The sequence below is a fragment of the Anopheles gambiae genome, chromosome 3 (assembly GCF_943734735.2).
Source record: "Anopheles gambiae chromosome 3, idAnoGambNW_F1_1, whole genome shotgun sequence".
Lineage (NCBI taxonomy): Eukaryota > Metazoa > Arthropoda > Insecta > Diptera > Culicidae > Anopheles > Anopheles gambiae.
The window spans coordinates 11680958-11703145 of record NC_064602.1 but is presented as its reverse complement, the minus strand read 5'-3'; the positions used below and the strand labels follow the sequence as shown (position 1 = coordinate 11703145).

The window sequence follows — 22188 nt, the reverse complement described above, 5'->3', positions numbered from 1 at the left end:
TGAATATTCCATTAACCCTCCTTGAATCCCACACCATTTACTGCCCCACAGCCACAGCCTGACGCACACCAGATGTCCTACACACATGTGGTGCTTTGAAGGCTTGCTCTCTTTTGAATTCTAACATCTGAACATCGTCCAGTCACGCACAGCACTGTAACACGGCAGAGGAAGGCTAAACACCAGGTAGTAGAGAGCCCCGAGAGTCAATCAATCGATTGGAAAAATCGTTTTCTAATTTAAATCCATCCCAGCGTTGCCTGAAATTGGCGTCCAGCGAGTCCCCGGCCAATTTTGCCACCGTCACACAAAACAAGGCTCAAGCACATGAACACACTGGGGGTGTTGTTGTTGTATATATCACTGCTCGGACAGTTCTTTGCGTATGTTCCAATCCTGAATCTCTATCGAGGACAGCAGGCACAGCGACACGGCACAGCTCGACTTCCTGTGGGAGTTTTCGACATTTTCCGACGCGTCAAGTCGGGATTACCGGGGGAAGGAGAAATCGAAACCATGCCATGCACGGTACGGATGGTGCTTGAAACATCGAAACCCGTCCCGGATATTGCTTGTACGAAACAAACCCTCCTTCCATCACACCACGCCCGTAGTAGTATTGGACGGATAAATGAAATGCATTTGGGTGGTTTTATTCTTCATACTTCGTACGCTTCGCTGTAAAACAACATTGCATTCCCCATTGGGAATTGACGACGAAGCAGGTAGAAACGGGTAAATTCATTGCCAATACTTAAACTCTAATTTTGGGGCGAACAACAACACTCACACAACCAGCTGGCTCCGTTTCGAACGTTTACTCCAATCGTTACAACGTCGGTTCGTGGTTTGCAAATTTCTTTTATAGTGATTTAGTGCACTTGTAATACGGCTTTTGTCGTTGTGTGGTAGCACTCGCTTTGCAAGCCATTTGAAATTGAACGGTTTGTGGTTACACCCTCACCGAAACAGTAAATTAAAATTCGAATTGCAACTACAGCGTAATACTTTGTATAATCTTATACTTGAACCACTGGACTATTCTGGTAAAAACTAAGCGCAAATAATTTAATTGAGGTTTCATCCGAAGTCGTCCGAAGTCCGTAGTCGCCCAGAGTCTAGGTCGTCCGAGATCTAAGTCGTTGGAGTTGGAGTCAAAGTCGTCAGGTGTCGGAGTCATCCAGAGTCGGAGTCATCCAGAGTCGGAGTCATCCAGAGCCAGAGCCAGAGTCATCCAGAGCCGGAGTCGTCCGGAGTCTAAGTCGTTCGGAGTCTAAGTCGTCCGGAGTATAGGTCGTCCGGAATCGTAGTCAGAGTTGGAGTTGAAGTCGTCCTTATTCTGAGTCGGAATTGGAGTCGAAGTCAACCGAAGTCGGAGTTGGAGTCGAAGTCATTCGGAGTCGGCGTCGGAGTTGGATTCTCAGACGTTCGGAGTCGGAGTCGGAGTCGGATTAGGAGTCTAAATCATCCGGAGTCGAAGTTGGAGTCGAAGTTGGAGTCGAAGTTGGAGTCTAAGTCATCCGAAGTCTAGGCCGTCCGGAGTCTAAGTCGTCCGGAATTTAAGTCATCCGGAATCTAAGTTGTCCGGAATCTAAGTCGTCCAGAGTCTAGGTCGTCCGGAATCTAAGACGTCCGGAGTCTAAGTCGTCCGGAGTCTAAGTCGTCCGGAATCTAAGTCGTCCAGAGTCTAGGTCGTACGGAATCTAAGTCGTCCGGAATCTAAGTCGTCCGGAGTCTAAGTCGTCAGGAGTCTAGGTCGTACGGAATCGTAGTCAGAGTTGACTCATCCTGAGTCGGAGTTGAATTAGAAGACGTCCGGAGTCGGAGTTGGAGTCGAAGTCGTCGGGAGTCGAAGTTGGAGTCTAAGTCTTCTAGAGTCAGAGTTGGAGTCGAAGTCGTCACTCCGGGTGGATAAACTACAAAAAATAAAAAAAACAACCAAAGAAGAAAATATGCGCCAGCACAAAAAATAGATAGCTAAATAAAACAACTAAAATAATTAAATTACGTTGGATAAGAATAAATATAAAAGTGTAAAAATTTTCCAATGAAAATAAAAGGTACGCTTTATCTTATAGAACCATCTCTGCTCATAAAAGATATGAAAACCCCATTTTCCAATACACTACACAAATTCATCACATCTCGTCGGATGACTCGCATCTGCACGCAGCAAAAGCTCTTGCTACATCAAAGAGCTGCCGGGCGAGCTTTACTGATGTGCAAAACATAAAGTCATCTCATTACCGAAAACATCATCAAACAGACATGATCCCATCAAAGCTGTACATTCTGTGCAAAAGCGAGTTTTCCGCCGCATCCGTAAATGTGTATCATGGAAGTTCTGAAAGGAACCTGATCGATGAGGCACAACACACAGCACACAATCGGCCCCGAAAAAGCGTCAAAAAGTTTTCCGTCTTTGGTAAACCGTGTCGCCATAGCTCTCGTCGATGCAGCAGCATTATATCGTCGTTCGCAAGTGATTTGTCCACAAATATTGACGATTCAGCAATGACGATAAAAAAGGATAGGATCAAAACTCTCTCGCCGCCCCCCGAAAAAGTATCCGCTACGTGATGTGTGCCGCAGAACGGAGAAAAAGTATGACTCCAATCAAATGGCCAATGAAGCGTGTTCTGCACAGTTGATAAATCCGATACCCCTTTTCCCGTCCAATGGGGAGAAGGGAAGGAATGACAAACGATATGTGTGTCGTTGAAATATGACACACGAGCTGTCGGTGGGAGAAAAATGAAAGTTTCGCACTATAAGAAATAACATTTTTATTCAACAATCGCTATAAAGTCATCAATAACGAAATCAATTTTTTGTATCCTGTATATGCTTGCTTTTTTAGATGATCAATATTTATTCCGCCTAAAATATTGCAGAGTTTTTCAATTTGATACAGGAAACGTGAAATTGTTCTACAAATAATTTCGTAAATGTGTGCAAAAGCTTTCATACAAATCATACAGTTTGTTATGACACTTTCCTATTTTTTAACAACATCGAATATTATTTCAAAATACTGCCGCATATCATTTTTGAGGATAATAAAATACATTTCCAGTTACCGTACTATTCGATGGGCTTCCTCCTCCCGGGGCATGATTGATTCTCGTTTAAAAAAAAAAAAATGTCAACCTCAAGCACAAGCTCCAGTGATGCACAACAACTTCATTTATGAGCAAGACAGATCGATCTATCGATTGCATCTGATTTGTGTGACCTCGTCTAGTAGCGTTTTATGCAACCAGGGTTTGTGTAAGTGTGTGTGTGCATGTTCCGAACGTCAGCAGAGACACAGAACGTTACACAGAACGTTACGTTATCCGAAATTCCAATCTTATCACTGCAACGGGGCAAACAAGTCACCCCTACACCCTCGACATGCAAGAAGAGTAGCTTTGATTGTGTAGGTTGTTCTTGTAAGTAGATAGCGATAAGTTCATTGAAACATAGGGAAGAAAAAAAGACAAGAAACAACCAATCACAGTATTAAAATGTGAGTTTTTCAACAACGAAAAATGATGCAGCCTTACAATATCATGTAGTAAGTAAGAACGTTAAAGCACTAGTGACATTTCACAAGTCTAAACAGAAGAGTTACGTCTGTTTCAAAACGCAAAATGGCACATAACATTGCATAGCTCTATTTGGTTGTTTAACATTAATTATCAACACTTGATATATTATTCTCTACGCACTACACCGTATCAAAACAATCATATAATTCACCTTCCAATCAGTGCCTAATTGAATATCGAATTTATAATTTCAACGAAAATTAAATCATACCCCGGCACCAGTATCTACCGCGATTCAATTAAATTCTGCACCTACAATGTTCGCATAATCAAATTTACATGAAAAGGTGCCACACAAATTGATACCCCATGTTGCATGTTTTATCGAACCAAAGGCAAAAAAGGATGGGTAGGTGGGTGTGTTAACCAGTAACACTCAAAACTGTCCATGGGAATCCGTTTTTTTGTACATCGCTACCAAAACATACAAACTTCCACGAAAAACCATTCCTACTAAAAATGGCGCAAAAAAACAACCCCACGGTGGCAACAGTAAAACGGCAAAACCACAAAACCATCGCCGCCTCTTTGTGTGATGGACAGAAGAACCACAGATTCAAGTCAGTCGTGGCGCAGCTAGCAGGGAAGCTGCTGACGAGGGCTACGAAGCTGATCGTAGGTTGTTGGGAAAATGTGTTTTTTAAGCCACCAGAAGCTATTATCGGGAATGATTAATGACTGCTGCTGACACTTGTTGAACTGTGTTGCAACAGCTCTGAAGGGTGTGTGAAGTTGTTTATTCAGTGTTTAATTGTTTGAAAAGCTTCTAAGCTATATGCTGTTTTTATGTGGTCTCCTTTTTCCTAGTGAAATGTTTGGTATGCTTTTCTGAGGGTAATTAATTCCCAGCAGCTTGGGCTGCAAAAAAAAGATCAGTTTGAAACTTAAATGCAAAATAGTTCCTTCTAGCTAAGTTCTAAAATTTTGGAAATCACGTCACAACTACAAATTGGTCTGTTATATGTGTGGAGCAACATTCACCAAAAACAGTTTCATAATATAATTCATAACTTCAAGCTAGTTAACAACCACTTATCAGCTACAGAAAGCCAAGCCCATAAATGAGGATAAGGACCTCTAGTGACAGAAAAATCCGTGGAGTATAATCAGAAGAAAGAAGGATGAACAAATTTTGCCACTAGCTACACTTGCTTACTACTATACATCACTCCTCTATTGGACTCTGATTGCACCCTTTTTGGGCAGGTTATTTAGAAATTTGTTTTGGTTTTGTACAAAAAAAGACGCTATGGAGTCCAATCGCCATCATATAAAGTTAACTTGCCATAGAAAAGAGTCAAGAAAGAGTGTTCCAAAACTATGAGAACGCCTGAAAAACCCTCTAATTTAAGCTCAAACATACACAATGTGTCTTAAAGTGAGCTCTTTATTATACTTACAATATTAAGAATGGTTGAAAGTAGGAAAACGAAAATGACATGAAAATAATTACCCAAAAAGAGGAAACAACATTTCTATGTGATATACTTTAGAAATCATAATGTCTTCAATTATTAAAATGTTCAAGAGCACTCAGGACTGTAAATTACCTTTTATTCTCAATGGTAAAAAATATGTTAAAAATGCTCATTAAGCGACAGCAGGGAACTTCAATGCTATAGGATGCTTAACGAAACATAAAACAATACATCAGCATATTTCCTGCACATCTTTGTCTCGTGTTCCTTCGAACCATCGTTCCACTAATCATCGTAACGGTATTTTACAGACTTTCATCGACCTGGATTGCTTTTTAGATGTATTACAATCGACGCACCATGCCCCGTTGGGTTGCAATCATGTAGCAACATAGCTGAACACAGCGTTGCTTCAACCGATACAAGCAGATACACTTGTATCATCATTCACCAACCCCAATGTGAAGCAGCTTGCTTCTCAATCCAGTCACAGTCTGAAGTGAACCGTGAGACGTACACAACTTCGCCGCTATGGCCGATAGACCCTAGAGCTTCGGGGCTGTTTTCTACGAAATCTGTAACAACTCGCCCTCGGAAAAGATGTGCGTGCTGAGTGTGGTAGTGTGCGGGAGACAGATGTGCTCAATACAATTTTCAGCTCCGTTTGTTCTTTGAGTGAGATTTTCTTGACTATTAGCAGTGGCATTGAGAAGGGCAGGCAAATCGTAGCTCCGCTCTAAACGGTGTAGCCCACAGCGAAAAACAAAACGAAAAATCCCCATACAAAATGCTGCCATCAGGCTCTTTAATCCTCTGTCTGTTTCAATTCACATTCGCATTCACAATGGCATCGCTACCGATTAAAGGCGATATATCGCCATCCTGCACATGAGAATTGTAAATTATTGAATGAAGTATATTTTTTATAAAATAATATCGATAACATAAAATTATGATTAACAAAAAGGTTAACTAACGTTCCTAAAACGTTCATAAATATTGTTTTTAATTACAAATTTCGTAACACATTTTCGTGAGCATTTCCCCCAAAAGGGATTAGGAAGATTGTGAAGTTATGAGAGCACTTAAATCTGCCATAAAAAAGCCTAAGACTAAGCCAAAATAATAATCGTTGACCGAGAGAAACGTCCAAGATGAGCTGTTAATTTTTAATCTCCCCTCTCCAGTAAGGATATTTTACATTGAAACCTTGAAGCAGCGAATGTTCAAGGTCTGACAAATGGAATAACATTTGGCTGTAGAATTAATTCCACTGTTTGAATCACCAACCGATTTAGGGCATGCAAACAATACAAAGGGACAGAGTGGTCTTATGCAGAATGACCAATGCGTAGTAATTGAAACTAAGTGCTTTAGTAAAGCCCTAGAAAGGACACATTGTTCCCATTTGAACAAAGCCACAGATGTATCATGAAAGTGCATTACAACAATGGGGCCCCGTTAAAAATTAATTCTCCACACAGAATGAGAGCTCGCCTGTGCAATGTTATCAAGGACTCGATGATTATAATATACTACTTTCCCCGGAATGGAAACATCACGTGCAGGGCGGCGAGTCGAAAGAGCTCGGCAAAAGCTTTCCAGCTGCATTGTTGCAGGCCGTGCGCCATTGTTTTGTGTACCGTGTTGCTGCGCGCGATCACACAATGATGGGAAGAACTGACTAACGCCACCAGTACTACCACCGTTTTCAAGCATCCACGCCACTTCTTTGAATGGATGCGATGCAAAATGGGAATGTATTTCGCAGAATAATGGACGTTACCTTGAAATCAAGGATTTAGCGCATTCGAACATTAGTAGCAGAAGAGTAGCAGTGCATACACTCCCCGTTAGGATTCATATATTTGCAACTAAAGGCTACACTCACACAGCCGAGTGCGCTGGAGGAAAAGGAGGAAAAAAAACATGCAACTAGAAACGTATTGCGATGGAAAATACTCAACTCGAGAGCGATAAATCAGGTATCACCCTTCGCCCCGTAGCACACGATTCCAGTGATTGCAACGTAGTACCAATGGCATTGCATCCGACCAAATCCAGCTGTTGCTGCCGCCGCTGATGCTGCTACTACTCGGCAAAGACCGGCACGGCGAGGTTGCCGATACTGAGGTTTAGAGCTAAATCAAACCTCAAATACACGTAAAAAGTAACATTAACTTTCATTGCCACCGGGCGTTCGAACGAAGATCGATCGTGATGGCAGACTCAAATATCGGAAAGATGCAATCGTGACATTAAATCACGTTTACCTTATCCATCTCATCTTTCCGTCGCAGCTCAATTTCCGTTTGACCTTGGCGCAGCAATAGCAGCCAAGGGGAGGCGAACATAGCCATGATGTTAGAAAAACATGGAGTGAATGTTTATGCAATCTCCTCCTGTTTACTTTTATGCATTCATTCCCTCGAAGAGCCCGGCAAAGTGGATTGAATAGTAATGGGATTGAGTGATAGAAGTAAGGGGATAAGCTAAGTACGTAATCTTTGAATTGCAATATTTCTTGCAAACTGATATTAGTAATATGTTTTAAGGTGGAAAAATATTGTAATTACTTCCAAGCAAACTTAAAGTCTATTAGTGATCGAACATTTAAACATTAGGAAGATAAACGGAGCAGAGCAAACTAGTAACATCAATAGAGAGATATGCGCCATATGGCTATTTAACGTTGGCTATTGAGCATCAATTAAATTGAATTATATACGATAAAATATACAGAATTTGGGCTGTGGTTTTATATCGCGATATTGGATAATAGAACTGTTTCAACATTTTGTATGTGAAATTAATTCATAAGCACCGTTTCTAATCTTATTTCTTAACCGTTTGCTTACTCATTACAAGAAATGTTTATTAACTGCCAAACACAACTTACAACCCACTCATGACAGATTTAGGTTCCAATAAGATACATTATTTCTACATTATTTTCAAAGCTTCCCATCTCGTGCTCATATTCTTTTTGTTATTTTTGGCGTAAGGACCTAGGCGATCGTTACCGACCTATAGAAGACTCCGATCCGACTTCGGCCACCACTAGTTCCACCCGAAGTCGTTCAGAGTCGAAGTCTTCCAGAGTCGAAGTCGTTTGTAGTCGGAGTCGTTTGGAGTCGGAGTCGTCCGGAATCGCCTGGCGTCGTTTAGAGTCGGAGTCGTTTGGAGTCGAAGTCGTCCAGAGTCGATCGGAGTTGACCTTGTGATCAGGCCTAGTGATTTTATTATGTTCACTTTGTAAACAGCCCTTTGTTTCGAAGGCCGACTCCGGCCGACTCCAACTTCAAAAGATTCCAGACGACTCCGCACGACTCCGCAGGACTCCGGACGACTCTGACTTCGACATCGGACAACTCTTACTTCGACTCCGGACGACTCCGACTTCAACTACGAATGACTTTGGGCGACTAAGAACAACTCCGCACGACTTCGACCCCAAAAGACTCCGGACGATTTTGGACGATTCCGACTCCGACCGACCCGGGACGACTCCGGGCGATTACGGACAGCTCCAGACGATTCCTAAGAACTCCGGATAATTCTGCCTGGACCGAATTTCGGAACCGATAATGCTGCCTGGATTTCGGTTCCAAAATTATCGGAGTTTTTTTTATCAACTCTGGGATTTCGCCAACTTTATCCCTTTACTAGTCAGTACAGTACTTAGGGATACGATTTTGTCCGTTCTTGTATAAGCCAACTTATCTATCGGATAGGCCACAAGGATGCTCAGCTGATAGTATGATATATCACGATACCATTGTGTGCGTGTAATTCACAAAGCGATCTTTAAAAAGATACTTTAGCAATACGAAAGTCCTACCTTACCTTCATTGTATTGCACCCAGCAATCGTAACGGTAGCATTAAATGCTCCTCTTGGGTTTCGTCGGCAGCCGCAAAAGTTCGCAGGACGCAGCTGCACGAAGTCAAATCTTCACGATAAAACATCTAATGCTCAAATAATACTTCCGAGCTACTTCATGTACAGGGGTTCAATGGCGTACTGGAAATGTACGATAACGCCAGGTGTGTACTACGACAACCAAATCCTCACACAGACCAAACAAAAAAACATGCTATTACAGTATCATATGGCATTTTCTCTTCAGTGTCATGATGTTAGATGGAAGAAAAGCAACCTGCTCCTGCTCGATGTATGGCTCGTTATTCGCTTCTGTAATAGTATTCACCTGTGGAAATGATTCCCTTTCTTTTGTTTGTCCTAGTACAGAGTCTCCCCCTACCATGCGTCAATGTGATACATTGAACAGAAGCATATTAGCCTGAGGATAGTGTCTACGCTGTACTAGTACGTCCCTGATGCCGAATGATAGATTCATTGAACTGCAATGCAGTTGCTAAGGGCATCACAACGTGCTCTGACCTAAAATTCTGGAAATTGGATAGCGCGGAGGTAGCCAGCAGAAACCAGATTCCAATTACGTTGAGTGAGACTGATGCATCGGAAATGAGTTCGCCCGAAAGGATGTTCCCCATTTTAGCCCTAGCAAACGTTCAAAAAAAAAAGGGAAGCATCGGTCTTTATCAACTGATACAGCCGGTTCGACCGGTAGTAAAAGTGGGTGTGCAAAAATGGAATTAATTTTACAGATTTTCCCAAAACTGACATAAGCGTAGAGATCCGCAACAGCAGCGAGATTTTGCGCTATGCGTTTCTGGCAAACCTTCTACAAAGTTTAACGCCATCAAATCACTCACCGAGAGCTGTCTCCCGCCCGTCAGTTTGGAAAATCGCTTGGCCCGCTCATCAGAAGAGGAACGGGTCAACAAATGGCAAACACAAACACAGGCGCGCACATACATTTCCCCATTGCGGAATCCTTTGCCCGCGCACCTTGGGGCTTGGCAGACAACAAAGAAATGGAAACTTTGCCAGACAAATGGTATGGGGCAAGGTTCGAGAGCTCCAGGAAAAGCTCAACTATGAGGGGAAATTTCTCGGACACGTCTCGGTGGTGGTCATGGTGTTTGAATTCCAGTGTTTTTTTGTGTGTGTTTTGCATTACATTTAGGAGCAATATGACTAGGACTAGCGTGTTTGCGCTATGTCTGGCATGTAATTTATGGAAAGAGATTTGTTTTAGAATCAGTTTGTGCAAAAAGTTCTATAAACAATGGCAATATAAATGGTACGTTTAATAGGGATTGATTTTAAAATATTTTAAAAATCATGAAAATATTCAAAATTAAAAAATATATTATAAAAACTGTAAATAAGCAACTAAACTAGAGAAAACAACGGCGTTCAATCAATTCAAGCTTCGTAAGCTTGATGCATTTCAAACCGGTACATGTGCACACAGTATAAAATGTAGCTTGTGCTTTATTATCCCTCTAGAGAGACTATATAGTGCTGCATTCCAAAGTTTTACTACCTTCTGCTGTTTTCTTTGTCTGAACCTGTCACAACCGCGTGCGTGAAACGGTGCACATCCACCGGAGCTAAAGCTACATTGAAAGATGCCTTAGAGAAAAGCCATTACCTCCCCGTTATTCCCGCCATTTTTCCAATCCATTTCCATGAATGCAGTGTACCATTTCCGCCGTGCAGCAGCAAATGCGCTCGGGATAAGATTCTATAGAATGCATGATTCATGTTAAGAAAATACAGGAAGCAAGGTGAGAGATAGTTCTATTTTATCTTTTCATATTTGTTGCCCCTTTTTCTGATTTATTTTATAACCCTTTTCCCGTACAACCACACACCCATACCCAAAGAGAGTGGAAAGCAAACAAACATTCAACCGTGTGTGCATGGGCTGTGCTCGAAAGGATCGAAACCTTTATGTGGCTCAAAGAGGGTACACCGACGACGCAAGTACCATCCAAGGTGGAAATGAAAAACTAACCATTAAAGCAAATCTCACTCCAGTGTACATCAAAAAGAAAGGAAATAATTATACGGTTCGGTTGGGGCTCGAGAGCACAGAGCAAAGGTAAATCTGCGTTTTTTCCGCTACCACTCATTACGGAAAGGCGAGAGCACACGATAAAAACCCATTGCTTGTTTGGTGCTAAATATATTTCTGCGGTTTGATAAGGGGACCGCGGAAGGAGAGACTGAAGCGCAATTGCACATAAAAGCAAAACCCGCGAATGTGCAAGCTTTTCTTGCTTTGCAGTGGGATTTAATGAAATGGAATGTTTCTGAGCGAATGCGAAAGCTCTGTGGGTGGATTTAATTTTCCAGCAATTTTCCGTAACGCGAAAGCACTGTAAAGATGCTTGATGGAAGAGAGATGGAAAGGAGAGCGAGGCTTATCCCGTGTACAATGTCAAGGATCGAGATATGGCTACACTGCTGATTAATTCCTCTATCCCACTGACCCACTGTGACCCGACGCCCTTCGACGCCGGAAGCAAAGGGAACACCCACACACACATCCCGAGATCCAACAACACACCGTGCGAATGGAGAGAAATGAAAGAAGATAAACTCGTCCTTTACGTTGACGCTAATGAAGACAATGATGCGCTACTTGAAGTGGTCATGCACAATGGAGCGACCGAAGAAGCCTTTTCTGCTGATGAAATGCTTTCTCGCTGCTGGTCTGATCCCTTTTCTTTTCCATAGAGACACATGCACTCGTGGCGCTCGTGATGTTGTTGCACGCGATCGTGCTTTTCTACGCCCCTTAATGAGCCTGCCATGAACGATAGGGGTATGGATTTCTGGGCGAATCTATTATAGGACGTTGAGTAATTAAAAATCCTTTCTCAATTTAATCAAAAGGTACATTCTATTAGTGCTGGATGGAGGATAATGGGTTCGAAACATAAAGAATTTTATATTGGAGACGCCTCCAGCCACAACATAATGGTGAGATAGGAAGATAGATAGATAACGATATGCCATCTTATCGCACGAGATGTCAATTGTTGGGCTTCGATACATTTGACAACAGAAGAATGATTTCCCAAGGAATGTTCATGTTTAAATAGTTAACTGCACCAAATTGATGTACTTCTATTGCTAAATAATGTAAATTTTTATGTCCCTATTAGGCCTCGACTCGAATCAAAGAATTAGACTATTTCTAATGAGTGACTTTCGTTGTCGTCTTTTCTGTGCTTTAGATCCTTTACTATTGATGTCCAAGAGTTTTAGTTTAATTTAAATGTTTATTTAAATTTTAATTTAAATGTCATTGATTTGTCCTTTAATGTCACAAAATGTGCAAGTGTCATACGAGGGTTATATTATGTCTAATTTTAGAATCGCATAGTTTATAAGACATTAGATGTAGTTGTGTATGTAGGCCAGGGATAAATAAATGAAAAAAATAGTGTAAGTTACTTACCAAGTTTCAATGTAATAATTGCTAGGTTTCAATCACACCACCAGAATCTGAAAAAAATATTGAAAAAAATTGTTAATAATTTATTTAGCTTTATTTCATTGAAATTTATCAACATAGACTTGTACATTTAAAAAATTGTTCACAATAATAATAATAGTAATAATAGTAATAATAATAATTATCCTTAACCGGGCAATAATCCCAATAGAAGGTCTGCAGTGACGGAATCGCAACCCCGTATGCAAGCGGAGTAAGTAACGCTACACTGTTCTTAGGGAAGAACGGAACTAACTTTATTCATTCATATCAGCGTAGCCGTTCTACGCCGCTATCTTACTCTAGCGATGCCTAATCCTAATTTTCCTAATCCTAGTTTCCTTATGCCCTATGTCCTTATCATGAATACCCCCACCCTTATTTTAATGTGGCTTCTATGCCCACGCACTTTACGCGCGCATCCTAATTACTAACACTACTTAAACTACTAATCGCACTAGCTGTCCTAATCTATAAAGTGGGCGTGGCCTTCCTATCTAATCCTATGCTATAGTTCATCCTACTTCCGAATTCATCCTAGTTCTAGTCTTAATCCTAATTAGTTCATTTCTATTTTTAGACCTTGTTCATTTCTGTCGGCGACATCCTCCCCCCCGTAAGCGCTCGTAGAGGGTTACAACAAAAAAGGAGCCGACTGAACTTACTTTTCTTCTTTTTCGTTACGTACGTCTAGCTTAGCAACTTTTGCGGCAGGTCTTTTTACCATCGTGGTTCCTACACGCATTACTACCGCTCTCACTTGCCCATCCTTTGCCGTATCAACATCTACTACTCTTCCCTTTATCCACCTACCGCTAACCTGTTCGTTCGGAAATGTCACAATATCTCCTATTTTTAGTGGTTCTGCTTTGTTTAACCATTTCCCGCGCGATATCAATTGAGGTAGGTATTCCTTCACCCATCTCAACCAATAATTTTGAGCCGCTAGTCTGGATTTTTTCCAAATAGACCTCGATGCCTCGGCTTCAACAATGTCTAAAAGAGAAGGTGCGGCCTCTCCGGAATAACCAATTAGGAAGTGGCTTGGTGTTAGAGGTTCATCATCCTCGTGTTCAATAGGGATGTGCGTTAGCGGTCTATTGTTAATGATAAATTCTATCTCTATCAACAAAGATCTCAACGCTACTTCGGGCAAGGAATCTTTTGTTAACGGGAAAAGACTTTTTACCTCTTGCACCATTCTTTCCCAAGCCCCTCCAAAATGTGGTGCTGCCGGTGGATTAAAATGCCAGTAAATTCCTTCCGTTGCACGCCTTTGCTGAATTTGTGCCATTTCTCTACAAGCACCAACAAAATTAGTACCATTGTCGCAATATATATGGGCAATTTTTCCCCTTCGATGCTGCATATTTTTTAGAATCATTATAAATGTGTTAGAACTAAGATCGTTGGCAAGCTCTAAATGTACAGCTCGGGTTGTTAGGCATGTAAACAATGCTCCCCATCTTTTTTCAGATCGTCGACCAATCGTAACAGTAAGTGGCCCAAAATAATCCACTCCTGTATGCGTGAATGGTTTAAAATATGCGGCTGTTCTACAAAGTGGCAACGCTGCCATTTGAGGCGCTTGTGATTAATAATAATAATTGTATTAATAATAACAATAATAATAACAACAATAATAATAATAATAATAATAATAATAATAATAATAATAATAATAATAATAATAATAATAATAATAATAAAAATAATAATAATAATAATAATAATAATAATAATAATAATAATAATAATAATAATAATAATAATAATAATAATAATAATAATAATAATAATAATAATAATGATAATTGAATCGATTGTAAAAATATAGAAGATGTTCGCCCAAGTTAATTCGAAAATCTGCGACAGTCGATTTCACGTCGCGCCAAAGAACTCTGCTTATATTGACACACTCTTTAATTCACGTCATCAAGCGTTGCTGGAGTATAATAGAATCACACGAAGTGGAAATATAAACAATACACCAAATATAGTAAAATTATTTAACAATAATGACAGCAAGCGCTCTGAAGGATAGTTTTAACCAATAAAACATACAAAACCTGGACTTTGTACTCATAGACTTATCCAACAGTCCATATTTTTCTATTTTTTAACATATAACTTCCACCAAAACCATCTATCAAACCCATCTTTCCAACGACAGACTGCATGAACTTACTGCACGCTAAACTGCACAGCACACTACCTTCCTGATGTGGGAAAAGTGAACCTCAAGAGACAAAGTGGCACTCCATGCCGTGGAAAGAACAGTTGTCACGCTTGAAAAAGTTATTTGCACCCTATGTTGTATTGCACCTTCTTGTATTGCTACAAAGATCCATTCCATCGCAATCGTACGCTGCTTGACATTGTGTCTGTACAGAACGCTCCACCCACCAAAAGACATCCTTCTTCTCCCCCAACAAACCATACCGAAGGATAGAGACATAACGTAAATTCCCCGATAGAACGATAGGAAAAAACACAATCCCCCGAGTTACACGTGCTCAGTTTTCGTTTATGAATTCAAATATGAACTACCAAATCATTGCAGCAGCGGCAACCATTTCACTACACATGAGAGTGGTTTCCCGAGGGGCGCTTTATAAATTGAGCGCGGTTTGTGAACACCACGGGATACGGGGAGGCAAAGGATTAACCACCCTCTCAACCGTCTGCAAACCTTCCTAATAGCCGCAAAGGACACCATTACTCCCGCGCACACACACACGCTCCCTCCTTCTGCTAGTCCTCGTCCTCCGTCAGCATCGGTACACCGTCGAGCTTCTTCAGTGTGGGCAACCGCTTCGTAACCTCCCGTACGTAAACCGCCTCTTCGAGGTTTTCCACCAGCGGGTTGCCGGCGAACACCAGGTCCTCGAGCGTGCTGGCAATGGCCTGCAGCTTTGCCAGCTCGCCCCAGTCACGTACGGAATTGTTCGCCATGTAGAGCACCTTCAGCTTGCGCAGGCTTTCCACACCCTTCAGCTTGTCGATCAGATTGTAGCTGATCCAAAGCTCTTCCAGCGTTTCGCCCACCACTTCCTACACGGGGGTTTGTACATACAAAATTGGGGGGAGAAGCAACAAAAAAAGGCGTAAACATACACAGGCGACGACAACTAAAGTATTTGTGTCCTGTTTCCACACAGACACACACACACGTACGATACCACTAAGCGATTTGATGTAGTTACGGCCGAGCGCAAGTATTCGCAAGTTTTTCATACCATTTAAGCCAGCGATTTTTTCAATCATGTTCGATGACAGGCTCAACTTTCTGTGACCAACAAAATTCGTGTGGATTAGAGATGATGCATAGTGCGAAATAGAAGGTTTAAAAAAAAAAGGCCCTCCCCACGCAACAAGTCACACTTACTGACAGTTCACGAGCGTCCCGAGCGTACCGTCCATCTTCTCGATCGGTGGCCAGCGGAACTGTAGCTGTATGTCGGCGGCCTCGACCGGATCCTGTCCCTCGTGTTCTTCCTGCCAACGCTTCAGTGCTTCCTTAATTGAGGTGGAACGGGCCATCTTATTCTTGCCATCCGGCACAACTTCAAGCACACGCACACTTGAAATCTTTCAAAGTCTACTAAGCAGCTGTTTCACCGTTGCGAAGGGATACACCACACGCTCCATTACCCGGCTGACTGGGTGTCGGATACGCCGGTTCGATCGATGTGATGCTTCGTGCGAAATCAGTGGCGTGTGGGAAGCGATTAATTAATTGCTTCACGACTCTGTCCATAGCGAACGAGGACATAGAGTCCCCAACACACGACGACACTGTCCACCCAGTCATGTGCACAAAACTATAGGTTCGAAGTTTGGGTCCTAATCTTAGCATTTCACTAGAACGAGGCATTTAAGACTGAAATTAACGAGCGGTGGTGGCAGATAGAAATGTCAAGTGCAGCTGTTGCGTGGAAAATCAAGACGTGTGCTTTTGCTGCGGACAGTCACATAATAATGACGACACCAACATACGCCCCACCCTGTGACACACACGCGTCGTCTTCGTCGGGGAAAAACCATTGCACTTGAGATGCTGGGTGGGGTTGGTGTTGGATGTTGATTTTTTCCACCACCGTCACCCTGCGCGAGAGTGCAAAACAAATTGCTGCTACATAAACTGTGCGACAAACGGATGTCAACTTCTTTGGAGGACGACGCGTACGATGGAGTTGATGTTCTTTGCTACACCATCATCTCCTCAGAGTATCAACATTCACAGACCGACAGAGGGGTGTGTGGTTTAGGTTTAGGTAGGTATCAGCCATAACTTCCATCTTTATTGCTTTTCTGTGCAAAAATTTAATAACACTGCTAGTTTGTTGCCGGCTTACGTCCATGTTTCCGGGCCGGGTACGAAAAACGGGAGGTTCTGGGAAGCTTTCTTCTTGCTAGTAGTAAAATAGCAACTGCAAGCGTGTATCATTTATGTGACAGTGTATAGGGCCGACAGGGAAATAGTTTTGCCTAGTTTATGACGCGCGATGTGAATTCTGCTGTTCGCCTATCTAACGCATAAAAGAGCGACATGTTTGCTTGCTACGAGGGTACACGGACTGAATGGGGGCTATTAAAAAGAACCTTTTTCACTATCAAAACATCACCCAGGAATAAATTTAACGATGTAACTCCATCTCCGGCAATTACCAGTCCGGTTGCAAAATTATCTTAGAGAATAATTTTGAAAGTAATTTAATATATTTTTGAGTAACAAGCCTTACTATTCCGATTAACTCATTATAGCTAACTTACAACGCCACTACACGGAAAAACACTACAAGGTTTTACAAGTCATGTGTGCCACATATTTTATCAAGCACGAAATTTACTTTGACACCTAAAGTAAATAAAGGTAGGTAGGGAAGGTAGGTAAAGACGGACACCTTAAAGGAAATGTTAAAAATCTTGGAATATATTAATACAACTACCATTGAAATGTGCATACATTATCTTAAACTCGTGTTTTATTAGAAAATGAGAAGAAACTTTTAATTTTTTATCGCTTTTGATGTTTTTTCATGAAATAAAAACATTTTGTTTGTGCAGTTTTGAAATGTTCGGGTAAGACGGACACTATGAAGGGTAAGATGGACACCTATAGAAAACGTAGGAAAATGAAGAGGTTTATAGCATTTTAACATATCCCATTGATTTCTCTTACAGAACATCAGTCTAAAACATCTCTTTAGGAAATTACTCCGCGGAAAGTCCGCGACCACAACATGTTTGAGGGACTTTTTTCCATTGAAGGAGCCATTTTTTCCATTGAAGATTGATCTTTTTGATATTTGTAATCCCATAGTATCTCTCGTCTATTTCTGAACGATTTCATATCATGCTCCCTTCCTCTTTTTGTGGATTAAAGTTGTCCAAGTCGTAACAAGATATTGATACGCCATCTGTCAAATCCAAACCAAACGAAACGTAAATAATTTTGGAGTGTATTTTCAAATGCTAATTACTCAATGAATAAATCGAGTTATGGGTCAAACGACCCATCATTTTAAAGCTTAAATATTCTTCTTTCCGGTTTTGAGCATAAAATGTGTAAAAATGTGTAAAATAATGCAGAAAACATAGGAAAACCAGCGGCTCCATAGGGCTGTCGAAAGTAAAATTGGAAGGGATAAAATTAACATTGGACCAATACGACCGAGACCAAGTACGTACTAGGAGTCAAACTATGTTTCGTGAGCGACAAAATATGCAGCACACATTGCCGAATGTCTTGTAAAACCGTGTAATAACAACGCATTTGAGTAACAAAGCACGGAGCAAAACGGGCACACGCTTTATTTAAGCATTATTAAACAGGTAAGATCAACTTTAATACTCAAAACATATTAATTGGACTATCTATGTGTTACAGCCGATTATAAAAGAACAACATGATTGTAGATTTATTTATACCACTTGGAAATGTACATGTTTAGTAAATGATATATGTTTAAAGATGTTTTATTTCAATACGAGCTTGAAGAAAACAGGAAAGATGTTATATCCTTTTTAATAAAATATCCAAACAAATAGAAATGCTTACTAGGCAAAATGGCCAACATCTTTTGACAAATGGTGCTCAATGAGGCAATTGTGTTGTATTTTGCCACTCAATAAAGTTAAAAGGCACAGCTGCAAACATTAGGGTTTGTCGATTTTGCATTGGGTTATGCAGAACAATTTAATCGAAGAAAAGAAAAAGAAAAAAAATCCATTTTGTGTTGAAAAAGAAGTGATAAGCGGAAATAAGAGGTAAGTTAAAAATAACATCGATTGAACTACTTCACATGTGCATTCTGCCCCACATTCCCATAGATATCATCGTAGTGAGTGAAAAAGTTGAAGAGAACTGACAAAAAACTTCAGAACTAGAGTCGTTTTTTTTATTTATTTTAATGTGATTTTTAGGGAAAATTTTAAGGGAAAATAATTCAACAAAATCCAAAGACAAAGATCCTAATAATATGCTTTGAGGGTACAGCTATACAGCTACGCTTCATAAAAGAAGATCTTTAGCGATGGAATTGTAACTTGAGCATTACATTGCATAAGGCATAACACTACACGACATTTTTAGAGGTTAGGTGGACTGATAAATTGTGTTGGATCTTTTGATCTCAAAGCTCACAATATATCAAGATGAGGATATCAAGATCAAAGTAAAAAACTGATTCTAGAATTAGTTTAAGCCGAATAATGTATAAGTCTCAAAAGTCCTATAACATCTTCAGTAGAAGTCACACCCAGAGGAACATTCAAAAAGGTCTCCATGTCATTGAACACATTTATCCCTCAACTGATATTAAATTCCTTTACATCCAACACCTTGGTACCTTCCCCTCGCAATGAATGATGTAAGTGTCTACATTCTTGCCATACCCTGGGAAACGATCCATGGGAAACAATATTAGACGCTACTGTCGGGTCGCCAGTAAGAGCGTTTGCCATTAATTACCGGCCAAAAGCCCGCCAAAAAGCGACAGATTTATGATGTCGCACACAGCACGAGGCGCCGCTTCATTTGCACTCTCGCCCTCGCATCCTAGGAACCACAGGCTACACCACCGCACGCACTGGTGCTCACACCCCACAGCATGCTGCGAGCAATGTGTGCTGGCAGCCCGGCAACGGCAACAGAAAATGAGCGAAGAATCCTCCTATCCACCAGCAGCAGACGAGGTCGACAGCGTGCTACGTGACATTGCGCTCCAGAACCTACAGCTGCGCCGGCTCGCCACTGTCCTGCTGGTGGACGTCGAGTTTTTGCGCCTTTGCGAAATATTTGACGAGATTGAGCGTGCCCTGCAGCGGGCATATTGCAGCAACGCCGCAGTTGGTCGACATTCCAGCGGCAGCGAAACGGAGGATATTATTTCCCTGCTCGAGCTAAAGGTAAGGCTACTGCGGCGTTCCAGCAGGGGCTGCTTGCAGCGCATTGCGAACTACAACGAGACACGCAAGGGGGACGCATCGGAGCGGCAGCAGAGTGGCTTCACGGAACGGCTTGAGACGTTAGTAAGCATTCAATGAGTAACAGTTTTGTGCGTTTGACCAAACGATCCTGAACCTATATTCTCATCGTTTCAGAGCCCTTGCACAGCTGACTCGAAGGCATAAAAACTTTCGAGCGAGTATTATCGACGTCATTTGGAGTTTGGGCGATATTTATCTACTGCGAGAGGTTGAGTCTTTGCTCAAAGGTACCGATTTCCTGCACGCCATTGTGCGCAACAACCATCAAAACGGTATCCACTCGCTTTCAACATCCAACATCGATCACACGATCGAGCTGAGCTGCGTTCGCTTACGGTTTGCCGTCAGTTCCCTGCTAATAATTGCGCTCGTTCACTTCCGCGAGCTGCTCGAAGCGATGGAAAGCGAGGACAGTGTTCGTGCGCTGCATGCCAAGCTGCAGCAGGAGATTCGCCGCTCGCTGGACGAAGCGCAGGTGAACGAGGAAGAGCTTGCCTCGCTGCGCCAGAAGCTGTTCACGTCGGCCGACAGCCTCACGGTGCAGCGTAACATCGCGATCGAAAAGCGCGAAACGCGTGGACTCGAACTGCAGGAGCAGCTGCGCACGATCGATCTGCTCGAGCTGGACCGGCAGGAAATTGAGGGCCGCGTAACGCAGCTAATCGAGCAGCGGGAAGCAATCCAGAAGCAGCTGGACGAACGGCGTGCCCTGCTGCAGGACGGTTTGCACGAGATCGTTCGGCTGGAGCACTTGATCGAGCAAATCGAGCGGGAAATATCGGAGCGCAAGGTGCGGTTCCAGCAGGAAGCGCAGCAGCTCGAACAACGACGGCTAGACATTCTCAACGATCCCTCCTTAAGTCCGGAGGAGAGACAACGGCTGCTGGCAGAGTGTGATGCACAGCAGCTACTGCTGCGTCAATCGCACACGAGCAACATTAACCTGCTGGAAGCTCGCTGCGACGAACTGAAACGCCAGTCCAAAAGTCTCGCCAACGATGTGGAAGCCTTTCGCGGCGAGGTAGCTCAGAAGCAAAACGATAAACTGGCAGAGCTGGAAAGGCAGAAGCTGCTCGCTACCACACCGTCCCAGATAGCGCTGATCGAGGCACAGATTCAGCAGCAGCGGGCTGAGTTTAGCGAAAACTTCACCATGCTCGATCGGGCCAAGGATCGCACCGAGTACTTCACCGACGAACATGGCCGTTACTACATAAACGAGGCGGGCGTGCGAATTTACAAGCGTGATTCAACTGCATCCGAATACCAGCTCGGACCGGACGGTGAATGGGTGAAGGTTGCGTCCGCCATCGCACTACAATCCGACGAGCACGGCACTTTCTATGTGGATAAATTCGGGCAAAAGATTTACCAACGGCAGCAATTTACCGACGCTAAAGGCACCTACTATCTCGACGAGAATTTCACGCGAGTTTACCAAACGCCCATCGGTAGCCCCTCGTCGGACGCATCGGACAGTGAGTTTATGTCTCTGTTTCACCGAACCTTACCACCATCGGCCAGTTTGCAGTCATCACTATTGCAGTGCGAAGAATATCCGCCGGCGTCCCAATCGATGCAAGAACTGCGGGAACGTGTTGCGATCGATGTGGCCTACATTCAGCAAACGGTCGGAGTTGTGCTGCGGAAAGGGCTGGCCGCTCTCACCCGGACCAAACCGGATGATCCCATCGGCTATCTGGCGGATTACTTGAAGCTGTTTCAGCGGAACGCGCTAGAAACGAAGCGCCAGCAGGAACTGCTCGAACGACTTCGATTGGAAGCAGCCAACGTTGGAATGGAAAACATTACACCCTGATAGAAAGGAACGTCGGTGAATGTGATCGGGTTTTGCATTTTCCAATTACTGCAGGGATTGTTTTATCGCGAAGCGCATCTTGGGTGAAAAGCCGGGGGTTACTCCAAATTGTATATTGGGAACGAATCTAAATTCTGTGCAAGGATCAAATTATATGGCACATTAAAGTTTTTATTTTATTTTCATCTTGAGTTTTGTGATTCACATTAACTTTGTTTATCCTCAATACTTGGTAAACGGGAAGGAAGCAGACAGACTATTTCTTATTTAGAAATAAAGAAAATAAATTAATACAAACCTACGGAATGTTTCTAATTGGAAATATCAACAGATCTACGACGCGAATCATTCAGAGTTGAGTAATTCAGTGTTTGTAAGGCGGCGCTCTAGCAGCAATCGAACACGACATCCGACACGAACAAACCCATATAATCATATGGAGGTGCACTGTCAGACACAAACAAACAAACAAGACAAACGTCGAGT

General features: G+C 42.4%; 3 protein-coding genes across 12 annotated transcripts in view; 1 reads left to right on the top strand and 2 right to left on the bottom strand.

Moving 5' to 3' along the window:
* The window catches only part of LOC1277446 (CD63 antigen), a 95219-nt gene that overhangs the window by 21409 nt on the left and 51622 nt on the right, over positions 1-22188 (bottom strand). For 8 of the 10 annotated variants that reach the window (XM_061661840.1, XM_061661847.1, XM_061661843.1 and 5 more), the window contains one exon: positions 12354-12400. The gene's annotated coding sequence lies outside the window, so the exon portion shown is untranslated. Of the gene's footprint in view, positions 1-12353; positions 12401-21394; positions 21534-22000; positions 22150-22188 lie in introns of those variants that run through there. The other 2 variants (XM_061661841.1, XM_061661848.1) reach the window with 2 other exon arrangements.
* LOC1277447 (dynein axonemal light chain 1) lies at positions 14896-16732 on the bottom strand. The gene is made up of 3 exons (XM_316916.4): positions 15778-16732; positions 15567-15678; positions 14896-15443 (listed from the first exon to the last, which is right to left on the bottom strand). Exons 1-3 carry the CDS (start codon positions 15930-15932, stop codon positions 15144-15146), a joined length of 567 nt encoding a protein of 188 aa, XP_316916.4. The 5' UTR covers positions 15933-16732; the 3' UTR covers positions 14896-15143.
* LOC3291736 (uncharacterized) lies at positions 19261-21702 on the top strand. Its single transcript, XM_554917.2, has 2 exons — positions 19261-19921; positions 19998-21702. Exons 1-2 carry the CDS (start codon positions 19398-19400, stop codon positions 21700-21702), a joined length of 2229 nt encoding a protein of 742 aa, XP_554917.2. The 5' UTR covers positions 19261-19397.

Excerpts from the sequence above, each read along its gene's own strand:
- LOC1277447 (XM_316916.4), bottom strand. The coding sequence starts at position 15,932 with ATGGCCCGTTCCACCTCAATTAAGGAAGCACTGAAGCGTTGGCAGGAA. Across the intron at positions 15,679-15,777 it reads GGGACGCTCGTGAACTGTCA|AAAGTTGAGCCTGTCATCGA; the intron begins GTAAGTGTGACT and ends TGTTGGTCACAG. Across the intron at positions 15,444-15,566 it reads TCAAATCGCTTAGTGGTATC|GAAGTGGTGGGCGAAACGCT; the intron begins GTACGTGTGTGT and ends ACCCCCGTGTAG.
- LOC3291736 (XM_554917.2), top strand. The coding sequence starts at position 19,398 with ATGATGTCGCACACAGCACGAGGCGCCGCTTCATTTGCACTCTCGCCC. Across the intron at positions 19,922-19,997 it reads TTCACGGAACGGCTTGAGAC|AGCCCTTGCACAGCTGACTC; the intron begins GTTAGTAAGCAT and ends TCATCGTTTCAG.